Raw genomic sequence first — 17,027 nt, 5'->3', positions numbered from 1 at the left:
GGTGCCAGACTCTCTCTGCATAAATTATCCTCGTCTCCCTGGTGTCTCGTCAGCCTGGTCCGCAGGTGTGCCATCTTTCCGGGATGCTGTCACCTCCATTTTTTTTCCCCCGCCACCTTCAAGCTGTATCCCAACAACTCAAAAAAATTAAAAAAAAAACCCGCTCTCGCTACCTCTTCTGCATCAAGCTTTTGTCACTCGTTCACTTCCATCGCTTCTTCCCCACTCCCCCGTCTCCCTCGGTTTACCTGCTTTACATTCGCCGCGTCACTTCAGCCTTCTTTTCGCATACCGTCGGCAGTTTTCGATACCTAAACAAACCCTCTTCGTTTTCAGGCAGGATATTGTTTACATCTGTCTCGGCGTACGCCGACAGAGCCTCTCTAGGCCTCACAGATGTTGCAATAATACGGAGGGATTAGTGGGCTTAACACTCCGGCTTATTTAGCGAGTTTTCCCGATGGCTTGGCAGCCTCTGATTTTGACCTTTTGTTCCTTGTTTCATTTAGCTGAGATCTCTTTGATTTGGGATTTTTTCTCTCTCCCCCTCTCTCTCTCTCTCTCTCTCTCTCTTTCTTTTACAAGCATTCTGATGTTGTTTTACACCGAAGTCGTGCTTCAGGCTGTTTTACGCTGCAACATCTAAACTTGGGTCACCACAGAGATATAAACCTATCATATGTTACGTTTTTTCTCTTCTTAATCATATAGTGATCCTAATTTTTAAATAACCGCCTTACAGAATTATTTTTTTTTTTCCGTCTCCAGCCTGGCTAAAACGACCGTCCTACGCTGTTGGCTTGCATGTTATTGGCTCCGTTGAACCTTCTTGGTCTCCTCCACTCCTCCCTCTAACTCAGCTCTAAAAGATAATTAGATGTTCCTCTCAGACTCAGCACCTATGCTGTGTCTGTCTGCGTCATGCCGCACAGTCGAGTCCTGTTTTATGACTAGGCAAATCTGGCATCGGTGTGCGCGTGTGTGTGTGTGCGTGCGTGCGTGCGTGTGTGTGTGTGTGTGTGTTGCGTGTGTGTGTGTGTGCGTGCGTGCGTGTGTGTGTGTGTGGGAAGAGAGGGGTTTTGGGGTCAATTTATTTTTGTCTGGATCCAAATCCCAAAGGTGATATTAGTCTGGTAGACGGTTGAACCGGCCCTCCCTCCCCGAAAGCACCCGGTTTTCTGCATGTGAGTGAACGCCAGCGCTCACAGCCATTGGGGTCAGCCAGGAAGCCCAGACAGGCTCCGCTTTGACCTTTAACCCCTGGCTGTCTGCTAGCTCCGGGGTCGCACACGTCATTGATACAGACAGCTGATAGACGCACAAACAAACGCGCAAGCACACCCCTCCTCCTGCCGTTGACGTTAACAGTGTCTGGGGGCGATGACACGCTCCCGGTTGTCAGACGCATGCGCAGAGCTGTTAATGATATGAACTCAGAAATTGTGAGGGCTCATGTTTAAAAAAAAAAAAAAACATCAATCTGCTCATGCATTTGTGTAAGAAATGCTCTCAGCATCTGGAAAGAACGTTGAGATGCTCTACAAAGTTTCTGGAATTATTCAACTGATCAATTTTTTTTCTCTCTCTCTCCATATTTTATGCCTTTGCAGAAGCAGTCGGGTGAAGAGCCACCATGAGGATTAACAACAGGCCTTAAAAAAATAAGGCAGCACACATGCCTCCTTTAGCTAGCTACACGGTTAGCCTGGTCCAGTTTCCCACCTACACGATCAGTTAGCTTCCCCGTTTGGGGGCAGATAATCCGCATCTTTTCCGTAAGACATCAGGTAAAAAGGAGCCGCTTCGAAAGGTGAGTTTTAACATTGAATTTTTCTGATGTCGTGTTGTTGTTGTTGTTTTTTATCAGCTTTTATTCTGCAGATTTGTCTGTAAATTGCAGTCTGCCATGTCTAAAATTGTGCAATAAGTCTTTGCTAAAAATAATTTCTATTTTTTTTCCCTAAAAACAGTATTTATAGATACAGCACCCTGCACTTTTAAAGGCTGATAGAGATAAGTAAAAAGCCTGAAAACAATTTTTTTTCTTTTTTCAGCAGCAGCCCAATTGCACAGACACACAAAAAAAGCTGCTATTTTCATTTAAGTTTAGAGATTTTATTTCACCTCTTTTACCAGCTTCTTCACGGTTACAAGATCAACTTTGGTCCTCTTTCAGCCTTGTTCGTCACTGTTTCAGTTCTTTTAACATTTTCCATTATTCGCCTGACTCCAGACCTGGCATGTTAACCCAGCTGGTTATTTTAAAGTAGTTATTTCCTGCCTTACTTGGCACATTCTCTTCTCTGTCCCATTTTCAAGATTGGCATAAAAATACTCAATCAAAATTATGAAATAATATTTGGATTTTCAGAAACAAAGCTTAAGTTAGGTCTATTTAACGAGGATTGTGTGAAGAATGTCAGCGCTTTAGATTTTGCAAAAGAAAAACAATTTGTTCATTCCCTTTTCTTAGTAAAAAATATTTTCTCTTAAATTAAAGTTTGACTTTTTCTTTCTTGTTTTTTCGTGTGAGATTATGCTACTGCAGAAAAGCAACATTTCTTCCACATCGTTACCAATAGTTATGAAAGGGTGCTGCTGACTTGTGATTGTGAGATGAATAATTTTTTCTTGAACCACGGATTACTGTTATAATATTCTGAAATCTTAAATAAAACTGATACAAATGTGAAATAAAAAGCTGCTGCCTCCTTTGTTTGTTTTTTTTCTTTTTTCTTCATTCTTTGTTTCTTTGTATCGAACGCACATTCAAAATTTATTTTCATGTTCAGCTCAATGTTCTTCTTTCTGTTTGACAGAAAGTGATGTGCTAAAGTTAAAATAACACGTTTTCCCCATTTTTAATATAATGCCTCGTTCTTCTGCTTTAGCTTATTGTGCTTTGGAGAAATATGACCTGGAAAACAATTTGTTTCTGGTGTCTTAACGTGATTAATTACCAGCATAATGTCTCATTTTAGAGAAAATCACCCAGTTTCAGTACATGGAGGTGTTGGAAATTATATTTCCTGATATTCCAGTAGAGTGGGACGTTTTGGGAGAACAGTCAAACCACAGAGGCCTTAATCTGTGGGTGTCAATTATGTGTCTTTGTGCGAGAGCAGTGGGGGCGTTAAAACGAGTTGCTGGAGCTGAAGGAAAGTTTGAACAAAGATGCACATTCATTACCACACACACACACAGATTCTAGTTTTTTGTGGGAATCACACCCCCCTTTGTTTTCCCCTCCAAACAGCCAGCGGAGGCGATGCCCCAGTGCGCCCAGTGTGCTCCACTGCTTTGCTTGAAATGGACTCATCCAGCCCTCCCCTTCGCTATCCCCAACAACACTGTCCCCTCTCTCAGTCCAGGCTTCCCCTCCCGCCCCCCACACTGGTCCTGACCTGAAATCACAGCACTGGGCAAGCTATAGCCTCCATGGTCAAGCTGGCATAAAAAGCAGACCTGTGTGAGTGCACTGTGGCCCCCGAAAGAAAGCAAGATTATCCCATTCTGTGTGTCCAGTCACCAGTGCAGTATTGACCACGGCGGGCCACCCAGGGAGCGTCCAGCCAGCCGTGAGATGGCCTGATATACATGCTTACTGGCCGTGCCAGATTCCCCCACTCTCACTGGAGAGAAGCCCCGTTTGCTGGACGCTCCCTAACGTCGCAGAGTGACCAGCCACACACACACACACGCACACCTTGCTATGAGCCCACACACACACACACACGCACATCTCAGCTCCCCCTCTGTACAGTAAAAGACATTGCTATCAGGTCGTTTTCTGTGTCCTGTGAGGCGAGGCGGGGGTCACGGGGAAGGTGGAAAACCTCTTTAATGGTGGGAATGATACCATAACACCTATAGATAGAGTTACGGATCATGTCACATAAACTCTGTATACTGTGTACCAGTCTGACAGCAGGGTTCGCTCCGTCCAGATGAGACAAGCGGGAAAACGGTAGTCTCTGTTGAAACATTTGTCTTTACATCACTGGCACCACTTTAAAGTCCATGTTAAGATAATTATGAGGAATAAAACTACTTTTTTTTAAAACTAATCATTCCGATTGATTTAATCTAAAAGATTTTTCCACACAACCCCGGCATTATATATTACCAGCCAGTCACGGCGTATTTATGGCGAATCCTGCGGTGGTAAGAGCGGCCCATTATTGACCTGAATAAACTCTCAGGGGCCTGTTAATTGTCTTGTAATTGCTCAACTGCTTGTTTGTAAATGGAGGGCCTCTAATTACATCCTGGTCCGTTAACAACACAAAGGCCTCCAACAGAAGGACGAACAAAGCCGGCTGGTTGTATAACAAACAGGGGCAGTTTAAGGACACGTGTGTATTCTGTCCTGTACGTAAAAAAAAAAAAAAAGTGGCAAAATCTGATAATGAAACGAATCGCTACAAAGTTACTGATTACATTTTCATGCCAAAATGTAACAAATTTATAATTAAAGGGAAATGAAATGAGACACTTCTCATTTTATAAAGTCAGCTAATAATATGTGGAAGGAAATGATAATAAATCGGTCATATTTGGTGGTGCAGTAGTGAGTCTAGTATGTTATTGGTCAATCTGCACAACGTGTCTTGGAGTTGATCCGCCTGCATTTCTGCTGAGGAATCAATCAGGTTGCTTTACAAGCAGGCTTCATCTTGTGATTGTTGGGTCTGGTGTCTCTCATCTTTCTCTTGACAAAACTTTATAAATTTTCTATGGGGATTTTGTCAGGCCAGCGTGCCAGACAGCTGGATTCAGTTCTGAATCAGGACATCGTGGTTGTTAAAGTTTTGGTACTTTTGGCAGTGTGGGTGAGTCTTCCTGGAAAATAAAAACAAAACAAAAAAAACCCATTCATCTCTATAAAGGTTTTCCACAAAGCAAATGGAAGTGTCAAATGCCAACTTCTGACTTAATCACCGACTATGGAAACTTGGACCTCAAGCAACTTGAATTATGTTCTGCTGAGCTCTTCCAGAACCTTGGTTTCCAAATGATATGCAAATATGCATTCAGAAGTGGCCTAACACAAAAAATGAGAGACGTGTCTCATGTTCTACATCTGTTTGCATCTGATGTTTTTTATTTAAGCTCTGATTCCAGCCACAGTCCAAGTAAAATTCCTGAATAGGCTCTGTTCACAGTCCTCCTAAGGCTGTGGTTTGTATTTTGTGTGCCACATTTTTTCCTTCCACTTAACTTTCCAGCTAATGCTTGAATACTTCTTTAGCGGTGACCGTGTTTGGCTTACACTCCTCGTGGACAGTGTCAGTGGAAGTCTGCTGTATAAACTGCCAAGACAGCAATATTTCCCATTATTTTATAATTTATGACATTGCCATACCACAACACATCTATATTACAAAACAGCTTTATTCAAATATATAAAATGAAAAAATTTAATAATTTGATAGCTATAAGCTATAATCATTAAAATCACCTGAAACAAACACTGAATATTTTACTGTCTCATTTTTATTTTAGAATATACAGTCATATCCAATGAATTAGAATATTATTTAATAGTTAATTTACACTTACTGGTGTTTTCAAGCCTTCAGTTCTGTAAACTGTTAATTCTCCACCTACAGCTGATGAAAACCCAACATTTAAGATTAGAATAATACTTCAGACCAATAAAAAAAACATTTTAATACAGAAATGTGGGCTTAATAAAAAGCAGGTATAATATCTGCTTAAAAGTTATTTTCAAAAGGTACTTTTAATCTGACAAACAAGCCTCATCGAGACCCATGTTCTCATATTTTGAAAATGACTATGTATGGATTTTACAGAATTTTTCATGACATTCAGACTGAATGATGTATGTTTTTGAACTAAAGCTGATGTAGTTTGTTGTCAAACTAAAAAATAAAAGAGTGCTACTTTTAATTAATCTGTTTTCAAGTTTATTTCATTAAAGAGCCAGAAATGAAATATAAAGGATGCTGTAACTGTGAATGTTTCTGTGTGCATGCTCAGGGTTTGTTATGTGGGAGGGTGGGGGGTTGGTCGGCTTCAGAGGGGTAGGAGGTGGGAGGCGGTGGGGTGCTGCATTAAAAAGTCCGAGAACTTGGAGTCTAGTTTGTCATGCTAACTGCAGTAATGCCATTGAATGTGGACACAGGGAGCAGAAGGTTCACAGGACCTCGGCTATTCTCATGCAAACTGCTCTTCTTCGGCTGTCCACCCACAGCACTCCCACCCACCGTCCATGGACGTGTTTACTTATGGAAACACGCTCAGTGAGACGGCAGAACAGGATGTCCCAGTACTGTAAAAATACATAGATTTATTTATTTTTTTTTTTTTAATAGATGATATAATACAAAACACTACTAAGTTGTCTTTTACAATGCAGTAAAAAATAAACATTTAAAAAAAAAGTCTGCATTAACTTATTTTATTTTCACACTCACAGGCAAAAAGAGCCAAAGATTTGACCTTATTTACTGCCAGGTTGAGATGAATAATTTTGCCACTGCACGTTTTGACAAATAAAACAAACCGTCCAGCCACAGATTTCTATTCCGACACGTGTTCTCAAATCAGCACTTCACCCTGCTTCTCCCTTCTTTTTTTTTTTGCTGCTTGCTGTGGCCCTGCACCTCTCATCTGATTCACCTGATCGAGAGACTGGAGGACGCCGCGGCTCATTGGGTGTTAAAATCTGTTTAAAAAGTCAAGTGGTGACAATGTCAGGTGCGGCACGAACACATGGGCAACCTATACATTTACCCTCTTTAAATGCAAAAAGACCACATGCAAATGAAGACGTTAACCGCCTCCAAGGCTTGAAGAAGTGAGAAAAGCTAGAAAGCGCAGACATACGCGTGTGTGCGTGTGTGTGTGTGCGTGTGCGTGTGTGTGTGTAGGTGCCGAGATTAATGTGCAGAGATTTATGCACACTATAGTTTCCAAAGCAAGGATAGAAGGAATCTCAGTTTGTATTTGTGTGTGTGTGTGTGTGTGTGTGTGTGTGTGTGTGTGTGTGTGTGCGCGCGCGTGCGTGTGTGTGTGTGTGTGTGTGTGTGTGTGTGTGTGTGTGTGTGTGTGTGTGTGTGCGTGTGTGTGGGGGTGTGTGTGTGTGTGTGTGTGTGTGTGTGTGTGTGTGTGTGTGTGTGTGTGTGTGTGTGACAGATTGTGTGCCCTCCATTGTGCACTTGGAGCTAGCGTTTGATTGAGCGAAGGCCAGTGCAGTCTGAACACTCCCTCTAATGGAAGAGAGGAGCCCAGCAGCTCAGTAATGCACTGACCTCAGAGCTTTTACAACGTTGCCAACCGATAAGTGGCAATATGCTGGATCTTATAAAATTAACAAGACCGAGAAGGTGGAGGAGGAGAGAGGAGAGAGAGGGTCGCCGTGCGAGGGGGAGGGGGGTCCTACGGCACTTGTAAATATCATCATGTATGCAGAGAAAGACTGTAGCTTATGGGTTTAGGGTCACAGAAGCACAATTAGGAATTTACTCATCTGTTTTGTGGGGATTTTTTTATTTTTTTTTTAGAGGTATTTTATAGGGAAACGTTTACAGGCTCCCTTTGTGTTTGATAAAACGCCCTCGGAGGCATTTTAATACCTCTGAATTTATGATAAGCTTCCTCTGAGGCTGCTGCTTGGGAGGCTGATGCAGAGCAGACCTTCAAAGTGCATGGCAACCAGCCAGCCTGGCTTCTGCAGGGCTCCACGAGAAGTCGGAGCATCTTCGCATCCGAGCACATAGGTTTTACCGCAGATTAAATAGCAGATGTGTCTTATTTCCTGCAAAAAATGATCTTGTAAATGTAGCTGTAACTTCCTTGGAAGCCGCGTGGCAGTAAGCTACCGGAGAGGGGGGTTTACGGCACAGTTACAGTGGAAAAAATATGTCCAGCAGTTGTGGTGTCAGTGGCAGCTCTTGCATGTAATGTGTCCCGGTGTGAGCGCTCGTCTTTCCGAACCAGTGCACAGCTAAACACGTTTCAAAGCAAAAATCATTTCAGGGGGAAAAAAATATATATATTTTATTATGGAATTTATCAAAACCATTAGGAACTAAAATACACCGGTCTGACATAAAGTTACCTTGAATCTAGATAAATATTAATAGATTCTCATAGACTGGAGTCGCTATCTAAATTCCCCGTTTTTACATCAATAATAATGAAACTCCTTCTTAAAGCTACTGTAGTCACTCGAAAAATTAGGTCAGCATTTATACATGTTGTGAATTTTGCACTGATAGAAAGCAGCAAATGAACCATCAATATAAATACTAAATCAGTGAAAGCTACGTCATTAATATAATAATTAATTAATAACTATTTAATCAAACAATGGATATTTTCCTCTCTACTGGCATATTTGCCAGATATTCAGTCTTTTATGTAGTAAAATATGACATTTTGTCGGCCTACTGAATTAATTACATTTCTCTTTTAAAGTGACAACAAATTTGGAGCTTTGGAGAGTTATATTTTGCGTCAGAGGTCAAGTGCTCTTGAACCCCCAACCTCTGCCAGACTGGGGGCCCCGAGAAGCAGCTTAGTTTACTTATGCCTCAGCTTCTTCTCTCTCTGGGTGGTCCCAATGCCACGAGAGCAGAAAAAAATGAATTTCTACTATGTTCACAAATGGAATAATAATTTCCATTTATTTTTTTATTATTTTTTTTGAGTAGAGTAATGCATTTCAGCTCTAAAACCACAAGGCCTAAGTAACTAAGGATTTGAAGTAGTCAGTCGAATGTATCCCAGTTTTTTTTTTTTTATCTTTCTTTGCTCATTTACCATTGTTGTCCCCTCTCCATATCATCCTGGGCAAAAGACAAAAATAAATAAATAAAAATAAAAAGCATACCACCCATAATCAAAACCTGCCTCAGCAAAGTGTAGATAATAATATTAATAAATAACAGTAGCGGCGCTGTGTTTATTAATGACAGCATAAGGGAGATTTTTTGATTTACGCCATATTGTCATTTAAAGTGTCACTACAGTAAATGATTTACAGAGCTGCATTTTATGTTGTAACCTATATAAGGTCTGTTCACTTTACTGGAAGTGTATTTTATTGTTTATTTAATATGTAATTTATTATGAATAGTAGCCATTGATTACAAAAATAATTTTTAGAATTAGTGTTACGTGGAGCAGAAATTACTCTACACAGTCCAGTGTTTGGTGTGAGGAAGATCTCATCTTATGTGCTTTGAATTGCCAGTAAATACATGCAGGAAGATGTTGCTGCAACAGTTACTATCTCAACGTTTAAGGATCAAACACACCTCCAAGAGAGGCTCTGTTCATGCGTACCTCCCACAATAACCTCTTCACCTTTCTCACACCCTTCAAGCCTGAGTCTGGGTGATGTGTGTGTGTGTGTGTGTGTGTGTGTGTGTGTGTGTGTGTGTGTTTATGTAAAAGATATTTCTTTTTCTGGTGAGCGTTTTGTTCTGTGCATCTGTGTGTGTAAGCGCGAGCGGCTATTGTCTGCTCACACTCCAGCGGGGGCTTCAAAGTGAATTATTCATGCAAGATTTGAATACATGCAAATGGTCCGCTCGCCTCCGTTGGCACAGATCCAGGTTACCTATGGCAACGGCGCCTTCAAGAAACATCGTTTCAGGGCCCCCATCCTCCTCCTGCCTCCTCCTCGCTCTCGCAGGCACCCACCATTCGACCACATCATCCAGCCAGTCGCATTGTTTCGACTGTTGCAAAGCCAGGCTGGTAGGTTGGCAGGGGTATCCCATGATTCTCAGTCAAGGTCAAGAAGGCGGGGAAGATGGCGAGACTGAGGGGTAAGACAGTATTTCCCTTCCATCCTGAGCTCTGGAGTTCAGGAGACACGATATTCAACCACCAGAGAAGGTGTTTCGGTTGATAAAAATCAACAAAGTAACAGACTGGGCATACACACACACACACACACACACACACACACAGAGAGAATTTAATGCTCTCACAGCTCAAGCACACAGAGTGGTGAATAAGAAAGGACAAAAAGGAAGAAAAACTGAAGGTTTGTATCTGCTAATTTAGTGATAAAACTGGAATTCAACAGCTAAGTTAATGGATAACACTTGATTTAAAAAAATGGATGGCAGTGGATATATATATGTACTTCATAAAAATAAAACAAATATGCTTTATCAGAGCGAGTGAAAAAAAACATCGCATTTTGCTAATGAAATTATTTGTGGTGCAGATTTTGAATAACGAAATATATAGATTTGCAAAAAAAAAACGTTACTTTGTTTAAATATATTAACTGGTGTGGTGCTACAACATGATTGCTAAGAAAAATTACAGCAAGCTGACACATATTTCTTTATGATTCAAAGTTAAGGTTAAAGCTGCTTTAGTAACACAGACATAGTTTAAGTAATGCAAGAAACGTTAAATAAAATGTGATCAATGATGTGAGAGAAATAACTGTAAAGCTGTTTTCACTGGGCAGACATAAGGTCAAGTTCAGGCCATGTAAATGAGCTCGTTAATGGTACCGGATTGCACGAGCGGGTGGAGCTGCTCCCTGCCGCCATCTAGTGACAAAGGAGAAATCATCAAGATAGAAAACATTTCCAAGTACGTTTTAAATCTGTACGGTTAAAATATATATATATATATATATATATATATATATATATATATATATATATATTCTCTTATACAAGCTGTAGCCATATCTTAAGTGTTATAAAATTATAATAATTAGTAAAAGAGAACACTGGGACAAAAGTAAATAACTACTCACTAAAAAAAAAGGGGGTTATGGTTTTGGAAAGAAATTAAATCTTCCAACCGACTGAAAATTCTGATGTTTTAAAAAATATTTAAAATTAAAATTTCTTCCTCTTTTGTTTAATTGATACGTCCCCTTGCTATTTATGGCAACATTATTACCTTCTTTTATCAAACATCTCCATCTAGTGGACAAAACACGACATTGCTCAATGTTGTGAATAAACAGTTTATTGCACGGTCATCATACTGTAAACGTCTTTGGGCAAAAAAAAAATCCCTCTGAAAATGTAGCAATAAGCATGATTTTCTTCTACAGAAACATAAAAATTATGACTGAAAAAAAAGACATGCCATACATTCAAGTGACGGCTTTGAGAACATCTATACAACAATGTGAGCAAAACAAATTTAAATTTTTTTTTTTAAATGCTTAAATCGCAATAATTTTGCATACCGACTAAAGTCTTTCATATTCATATGTTTTTGTTTGTAATAAGTTTGATTAGCAACACTTACGATCATCTAAGACACAGATGGAGTTACACGGTGTTGGATGGATGGGTAAGTGAAAATTTAACAGTCACATTCAATTGTTTTCCTTTCAATGGGAAATAAAATCCACACTGGCACCATCATAAAATTTAAACCTGCTAAATCTGTCTTTAGTTGCACATAACCATGTATCATCACATGCTGTGCCATAGAAAAATAAAAATAAAATATTTAAAATGTCTCTTGTACAAAAAAGATGAAAGGAAGCACATGAAAAAAATCTGATTTGTTTTTGATAAAGTAGGATCAACAGAAGGGGAAATTCTGATAAAGTGCAATTTAACTCCTTTGCCATCTATCATTCTAGTGGTACCGCGTTTCTCAGACATGTTTTAACCATTCCATGATAGAAAAAACTTATTTTTTGTGCCTTTCTGCAAAGCTAGAGATCCCTTTGCATTAGGCCAAGCTTTTGATAATGCGTATCCTTGCAGAACAGATCTCCTGTCGGCTTATTCGCGTCTCTGACATCCTCTGTAGGAAACAGGAGTGAGGAAAGTCCTGCACAGAGCAGAGACTCGTCACAGCCACGAAACGGGCTCCGCTCCCTTTCCTCATGCAGGTCGCATCTGTACTTTCCCTCCGTTATCGTTCTTCAGCCACCCCCGCTGGTTCAGTGGATGGAGTAGCCCATCTGGTGCAGCTTCAGCAGCAAGTTGTGCATAACGTCAAACGTGGTGAAGCTAATTCCCACTGCGATGGGCCCTTTCACCCAGTTCATGCTCAGGCCTTTGTACAGTCCACGCCTGATGCCTTCCTGCTTCACAATCTCGCGCATGGTCCCCAGGATGGTTGTGTAGGAGGAGCCGATCACGCCGGCTGTCTGCATGCGCCGGCGCACCACATCCAGAGGGTACGAAGCCGACTGTCCAATCAGGCCCGCACAGGCTCCAAACGCCAAGCGCTCATAAGGGTAAGGCTGAGATCGCTTCGTCTTATCTAAGGTAAAACAGATGGTAGGGTTGGAACTGACTGTCATCTACCAATCTTACTTTAATTAATTAAAACCAAACATGCGAAGACAGCGAAATGGTGAGAGTACCTGCGTGGAGCTTTTTGAGGGTCTCGTAGGTAAAAAACGTGATCCCTGCGTATGGGATAACACCCAAGATGGTGGGAGTGAAACCTTTATACAGTGTCTTTACACCTTCTTCTTGGGAGATGCGTACAAAGACATGCATGATGTTACTGTACCTGGAAAAGAAAAACAGAAATTAATTTGAGACATAAATTTTCTATTGAGTGCACAGTCACAATAACTGCAAAGACCAACAAATGTTGTTTTTTTTTATGTAAGGATGACATAAGCATTAATCAAGAGTAAGAAAAGTCTTTCCTGGTGCCAGTATAGGAGTCTACGTTCAAAGTGATAGACAGTATGATGAGGACAGACCACCCAGATCATATTGAACTGAGACAATCCCAACATAGTCCAGTTAGTAAAGAGAGATTTAGAGGCAACTCCTCTTTTCACCAAACTGAAAGTCAAAGAGTGAAATTAAAACTCAAATTCTGAATTTGATTTTGTAGTAAAATTTAAATGGGGGTTTTAGCAGTAGTTTCACAAGATTTGTGGATCTTTCAACATTTTTCTAAAGATATACAGCACTGAATGCATGAGTTACTTTATGTTTAATTAAGCTATTAATTATCTGATCACGTCATAAACTCTGGAAGTCTACAAATGGTGATCACTTCAAAGCTACAGGAAAAATCTAACTCCTTTAAAAGAAAGAGACGCAAATGAAATGAAGGGTCTATAGATGGAAGAAATCTGCAGAACATACCATCTTATATCCAAAGTCAATAAATGTTGAGTGTGGATCTAAACCAAAAGTTTAAAAAATGGTTTATTAATGACTGAAAAAATATAATTACGTGATAAAGAAACTTGGTTCAAAATAACCAACAAACCAGACATTATCTGAGAACGGGTACACCATATGATCCTGAACGTCCAGCATTCAGATTAGTAATGTAATCATTTGGATCCCTAACATACCTAACCCTGTCAGAAATGGCCCGTATACTGAACGGTGTTGACCGTTTTTCCAGGAATGACTAACTGATCATTATAAAAATCGGACAAATTCGTCCTCTGCTAGAGATGAGCTTAACTCTGGAGGTCCTTACATTTCTTTAGCGGTGACAGCCATCCTGGCTCGGACCATGTCCAAGGGGTAAGTTAGCATGGCAGCGGTCGTACCGGCCAGAGACCCCGCCAGTAGCCGTGGGAAAGGAGGCAGCGCTCTGAAATAAAAAGCAGTTGACTTTAAGCCCACTTGAAAGAACACATAGCAAATCCCACACAGCTACAGCCATGCTAATATAAGCTAAATGCTAACTTCCCGGTCGCTACAGTCATGCTGACTCAGCTAAAGCTGTACATTTTCACAAAGTTTGTGCCATCGTGTTTTTCCCAAAGACTTAAAACATGAAAATAGCACAATAAGAAAGTCTTTACTCACTTGCCCTGGAAGCCATAGTAGCCCCCCAGGAGTTTCTTGTATTGCTCGTGTGAGCAAAACTGGATGGCAGCGTAGGGCATGACCCGCACCATGGTGGCAGAGTTCCCCCTCCACAGACTGAGGAATCCATCCTTCATGTACGTGCAGTAGATCACCCTGAAGGCCTCCTGCAGCACACCGTAACGTTCGACGCGTTATCCGCTTAGCACGTCTGATATTTTGGCGTTACATAATAAGGCTCGTAAAGAACCTTTGTTAACATGTGGTCACAAACAGTTTTGCCCCAAAACAACGTCAGGACAAAGTGATTAAGCAAAAAAAAAAAAACTAAATCCAACCACATCATTTCAGTTTATTTGTCACGCAAAGTTGTTAAAAATTGGAAATGAATTTATAAACTGTTACTTATTGCTTCAAATTGAACTTTCTGTAACATTTTAGCAAATATTCTTGAAAAATAAACTTCCAGTGTGCATAAACAGTGACGCAAGAGTTCATAACTTTCAGTATGTTTTGTACTTGAGCAGTCAATTGCCCTGCTTATCACTGCAGGTACACATGACGTGATGAAAATCTGTGTCTTATCGGTTCCTGTTCTGCAGATAGGATAGATAAATAAACTCACCTTTGCTGAGAATCTCTTTGAAGACACTGAAAAACAACAAGAGGCACAGTGAACCACAGGGTTGAGACACACCGTCTCATGTAGGCTAAACATCTACTAAGAGGATTAGTCCAGAACAGTGGAGGTGTAAACTCTGGTACGGATACAAAACATTAGTTCAGTCTACAGAAAAGTGTAAAACGTCCAAGTGTCGCCTTTTTTGCAGGCAAGCACATTTCCTCATCTATATCTGGAAGGAAACCTTAGACCTGAGAGTTTGTCTTGCCTTGAAAAATGATCTTGGTGCGGTCCAGAGGTGCAATGACGGTTTTGGCCACAGCTCCAGCGAATGCGCCACACAGCAGAGAGTCCAGAGGGGTCAATCTGGGTCTCAGGTCCTGTTTGGAGACATTTTCACACATTTGTGAGCTAGTGAGACAATGTTTTGCAACATAAACACACAAAAAAACTGCAATATAAATATGAAATAACACAAAAGCTATGGTATGTCTTATTTATGTTTATGCTTTATGTGGATTGCTGATCAACGGAAACGCTCCCAGATAAATTTGTCGGCTCGAGAGCCACAACACGCACGTGGACGACGGGGCACGGAAACTGAGAATCACATGAGATAAGTCTGCCCCATGTTTCTTGGAACATGAGCTCTGCCCTGTGTGATCATGGAAGCAGTCCTAAAGTAGGCCAGCTGAACTCAATAAACACCCCCACTGACTGATAGCGCAAGGATTTGGCTTGATAAACAAAGACGTTTCATCACCAGCAACAGAAAAACAAAACACTTTAAAAACTTGCATCTGTAAATCATATTGTTGGAACTATTCCATCATATCACTTATTTTTGACTCCAAGAACCAACAGTACCATGAATTTAAAGCTGGTATCCCTCCTGCTTCATAATCTATTTTATAATTATTCATTTTACTGATCATTTACGCATCTCTAATAAAATAAAAACACAAAGGTGACAAAGCAGGAAAAAAAAAAGAAGGGTGTGGAGAATCAGGGACACGTCAACAGAGACAAATGAAAGGTAGAAATGCATTTGTTAAAATGCACCCATTAGGCTTTTCCTGTCCAAAAAGGATTTACGGTTTTCTTTTAAGTCCAACTCGTGAATGTGTATTTTTATGGACAGAGGCCTGCTGCGGAGGATTAGTTGGCATCACCCTTCTATTTACAGCAGCAGGACTGTTCTGATGTTGGATGTTTACAGCCAGCAAGGAGACACTGAATGTCACAATAACACCACCGTAAAGAAGAGTATGGTATTAGAAGCAACACATAGTGGCTTTTTCCATTCTTAACCGCTTTTAATATACATTTGTGATTTTATTTTTTTCTTAAAACGTATCTTTTTTTGGCAACGCTTACACTTTATTTGAATATATTGTGACATAGTCAACCTTCCTGTTTAACACTTCAGAAGAGGATTAATTCACATTTGCGATTGTAAAAACAGTACATTTAAAAATGCTTTTCCACACCCGTCTGCAGCAACCTGTCTGGTCCCGTTTTAATATTGTTTTCCCCTTTCCTTATTCTCACTGGCTAAGAGAGAGAAACACACCCAGCACGCTCACCTTTGCTTGGCTGGACGGTGGGAGGGTCAGCACAGTAGTTTGGGCCACAGGCATGCGGCCCTGGCGGTGCTCGTGCACACGGTGGGCCATTGGTGCCCCCTTCTTAGATTACCAAGACTTGTCACACACCCGCGGAGCTCTTTCTGGACAAAACCCCACAACTGCAGGGGAAAATGACATACATTGAGTTAAAAATACTCCAAACTGCTGTTTTGAGGCAACATCCTCCTTGCTATGCGGAGTTCCTCCGTACCAGAACACGAGTACGTGCATTCTCTCACGCCCATGTTCCCACACGAATGGTCTCCCTTGTAAACAAACGGGGTGTCACGGTACAGAGGATACAAACCAATGTTGGTTTATCTACATAAAGCCAAATTCATAACGATGTTGCATGAGTGATTATATGTGCCCTGGTTGTCATTTAAATAAACCATACGAGACCTTAATAGGCGCGTGTAAAATAAATGAACTGCGATTCACAGCTGTCCAGAAACAATAATAATAATAAATAGACACTCTTCCTTTCTGAAGTGAAATCTGGTTTGGTTATTAAAACCCGCATGAACGCTTACCTTGACTGTCCCAGAGCAGTCCGTGTTTACAAATAGTCGACGAGTGAAATCCTACAATGCTCTGCCGTGCTGCAGCTCGTCCTGCACATCTCCTGTTTGTTGGCAGAAGGCTTGTCACTCGCGCTTTAAAGTTGCACAGCACACGCGCAGCGATGTGTCCCAACGTCTCCTCGCGTTGTTGACGTCTTTTATCAAGTTGAGTCGAAGAAAAGTGTCAATAAAGCACGTAGTTTGTTTGTAAGGGGACGTGAGTCAGACAACGTTCATCTCGGAGGTGTTCCCTCTCCCCCTCCTCTCTCCTACTCTGTGCACAGAAAGATTATTCTGGACTCTCGAGCCCCGAGCGAACGAGAACACGGCGTATTCCACTGTTTTGGACTACAATACCCAAGAGCAAATAGCATCGCATAAGCAAAGTCTCGCGAGGTTATGCTCAACATTGGGTTGCCAGGTATATATTACGCAATCATATCAA

At 40.9% G+C, this 17,027-nt stretch overlaps 1 protein-coding gene and 1 long non-coding RNA gene across 6 annotated transcripts in view; one reads left to right on the top strand and one right to left on the bottom strand.

The window, feature by feature from the left end:
• LOC103463697 (uncharacterized) overlaps positions 1-2,700 on the top strand; it is a 51,204-nt gene extending 48,504 nt beyond the window's left edge. For all 5 annotated transcript variants that reach the window (XR_001776540.2, XR_001776542.2, XR_533536.3 and 2 more), the window contains exon 4: positions 1,611-2,700. This is a non-coding gene — a long non-coding RNA (uncharacterized LOC103463697). The remainder of the gene's footprint in view (positions 1-1,610) is intronic.
• Positions 2,701-10,961: 8,261 nt separating this feature from the next.
• Positions 10,962-16,925, bottom strand: LOC103463696 (mitochondrial coenzyme A transporter SLC25A42-like). The gene is made up of 8 exons (XM_008407232.3): positions 16,553-16,925; positions 15,978-16,138; positions 14,660-14,771; positions 14,395-14,420; positions 13,770-13,936; positions 13,435-13,551; positions 12,344-12,495; positions 10,962-12,240 (listed from the first exon to the last, which is right to left on the bottom strand). Exons 2-8 carry the CDS (start codon positions 16,065-16,067, stop codon positions 11,915-11,917), a joined length of 990 nt encoding a protein of 329 aa, XP_008405454.1. The 5' UTR covers positions 16,068-16,138; positions 16,553-16,925; the 3' UTR covers positions 10,962-11,914.
• Positions 16,926-17,027: the final 102 nt, after the last annotated feature.

Source organism: Poecilia reticulata, chromosome 4 (assembly GCF_904066995.2).
Source record: "Poecilia reticulata chromosome 4, P_reticulata-male-v2, whole genome shotgun sequence".
NCBI lineage: Eukaryota > Metazoa > Chordata > Actinopteri > Cyprinodontiformes > Poeciliidae > Poecilia > Poecilia reticulata.
The sequence above is the reverse complement of the archived record's forward strand: the minus strand, read 5'-3'. Positions and strand labels throughout refer to the sequence as shown.

Excerpts from the sequence above, each read along its gene's own strand:
- LOC103463696 (XM_008407232.3), bottom strand. The coding sequence starts at position 16,067 with ATGGCCCACCGTGTGCACGAGCACCGCCAGGGCCGCATGCCTGTGGCC. Across the intron at positions 13,552-13,769 it reads TACTATGGCTTCCAGGGCAA|AGCGCTGCCTCCTTTCCCAC; the intron begins GTGAGTAAAGAC and ends TTTTTATTTCAG. Across the intron at positions 12,496-13,434 it reads GCTGTCACCGCTAAAGAAAT|GTACAGTAACATCATGCATG; the intron begins GTAAGGACCTCC and ends TTTCTTTTCCAG.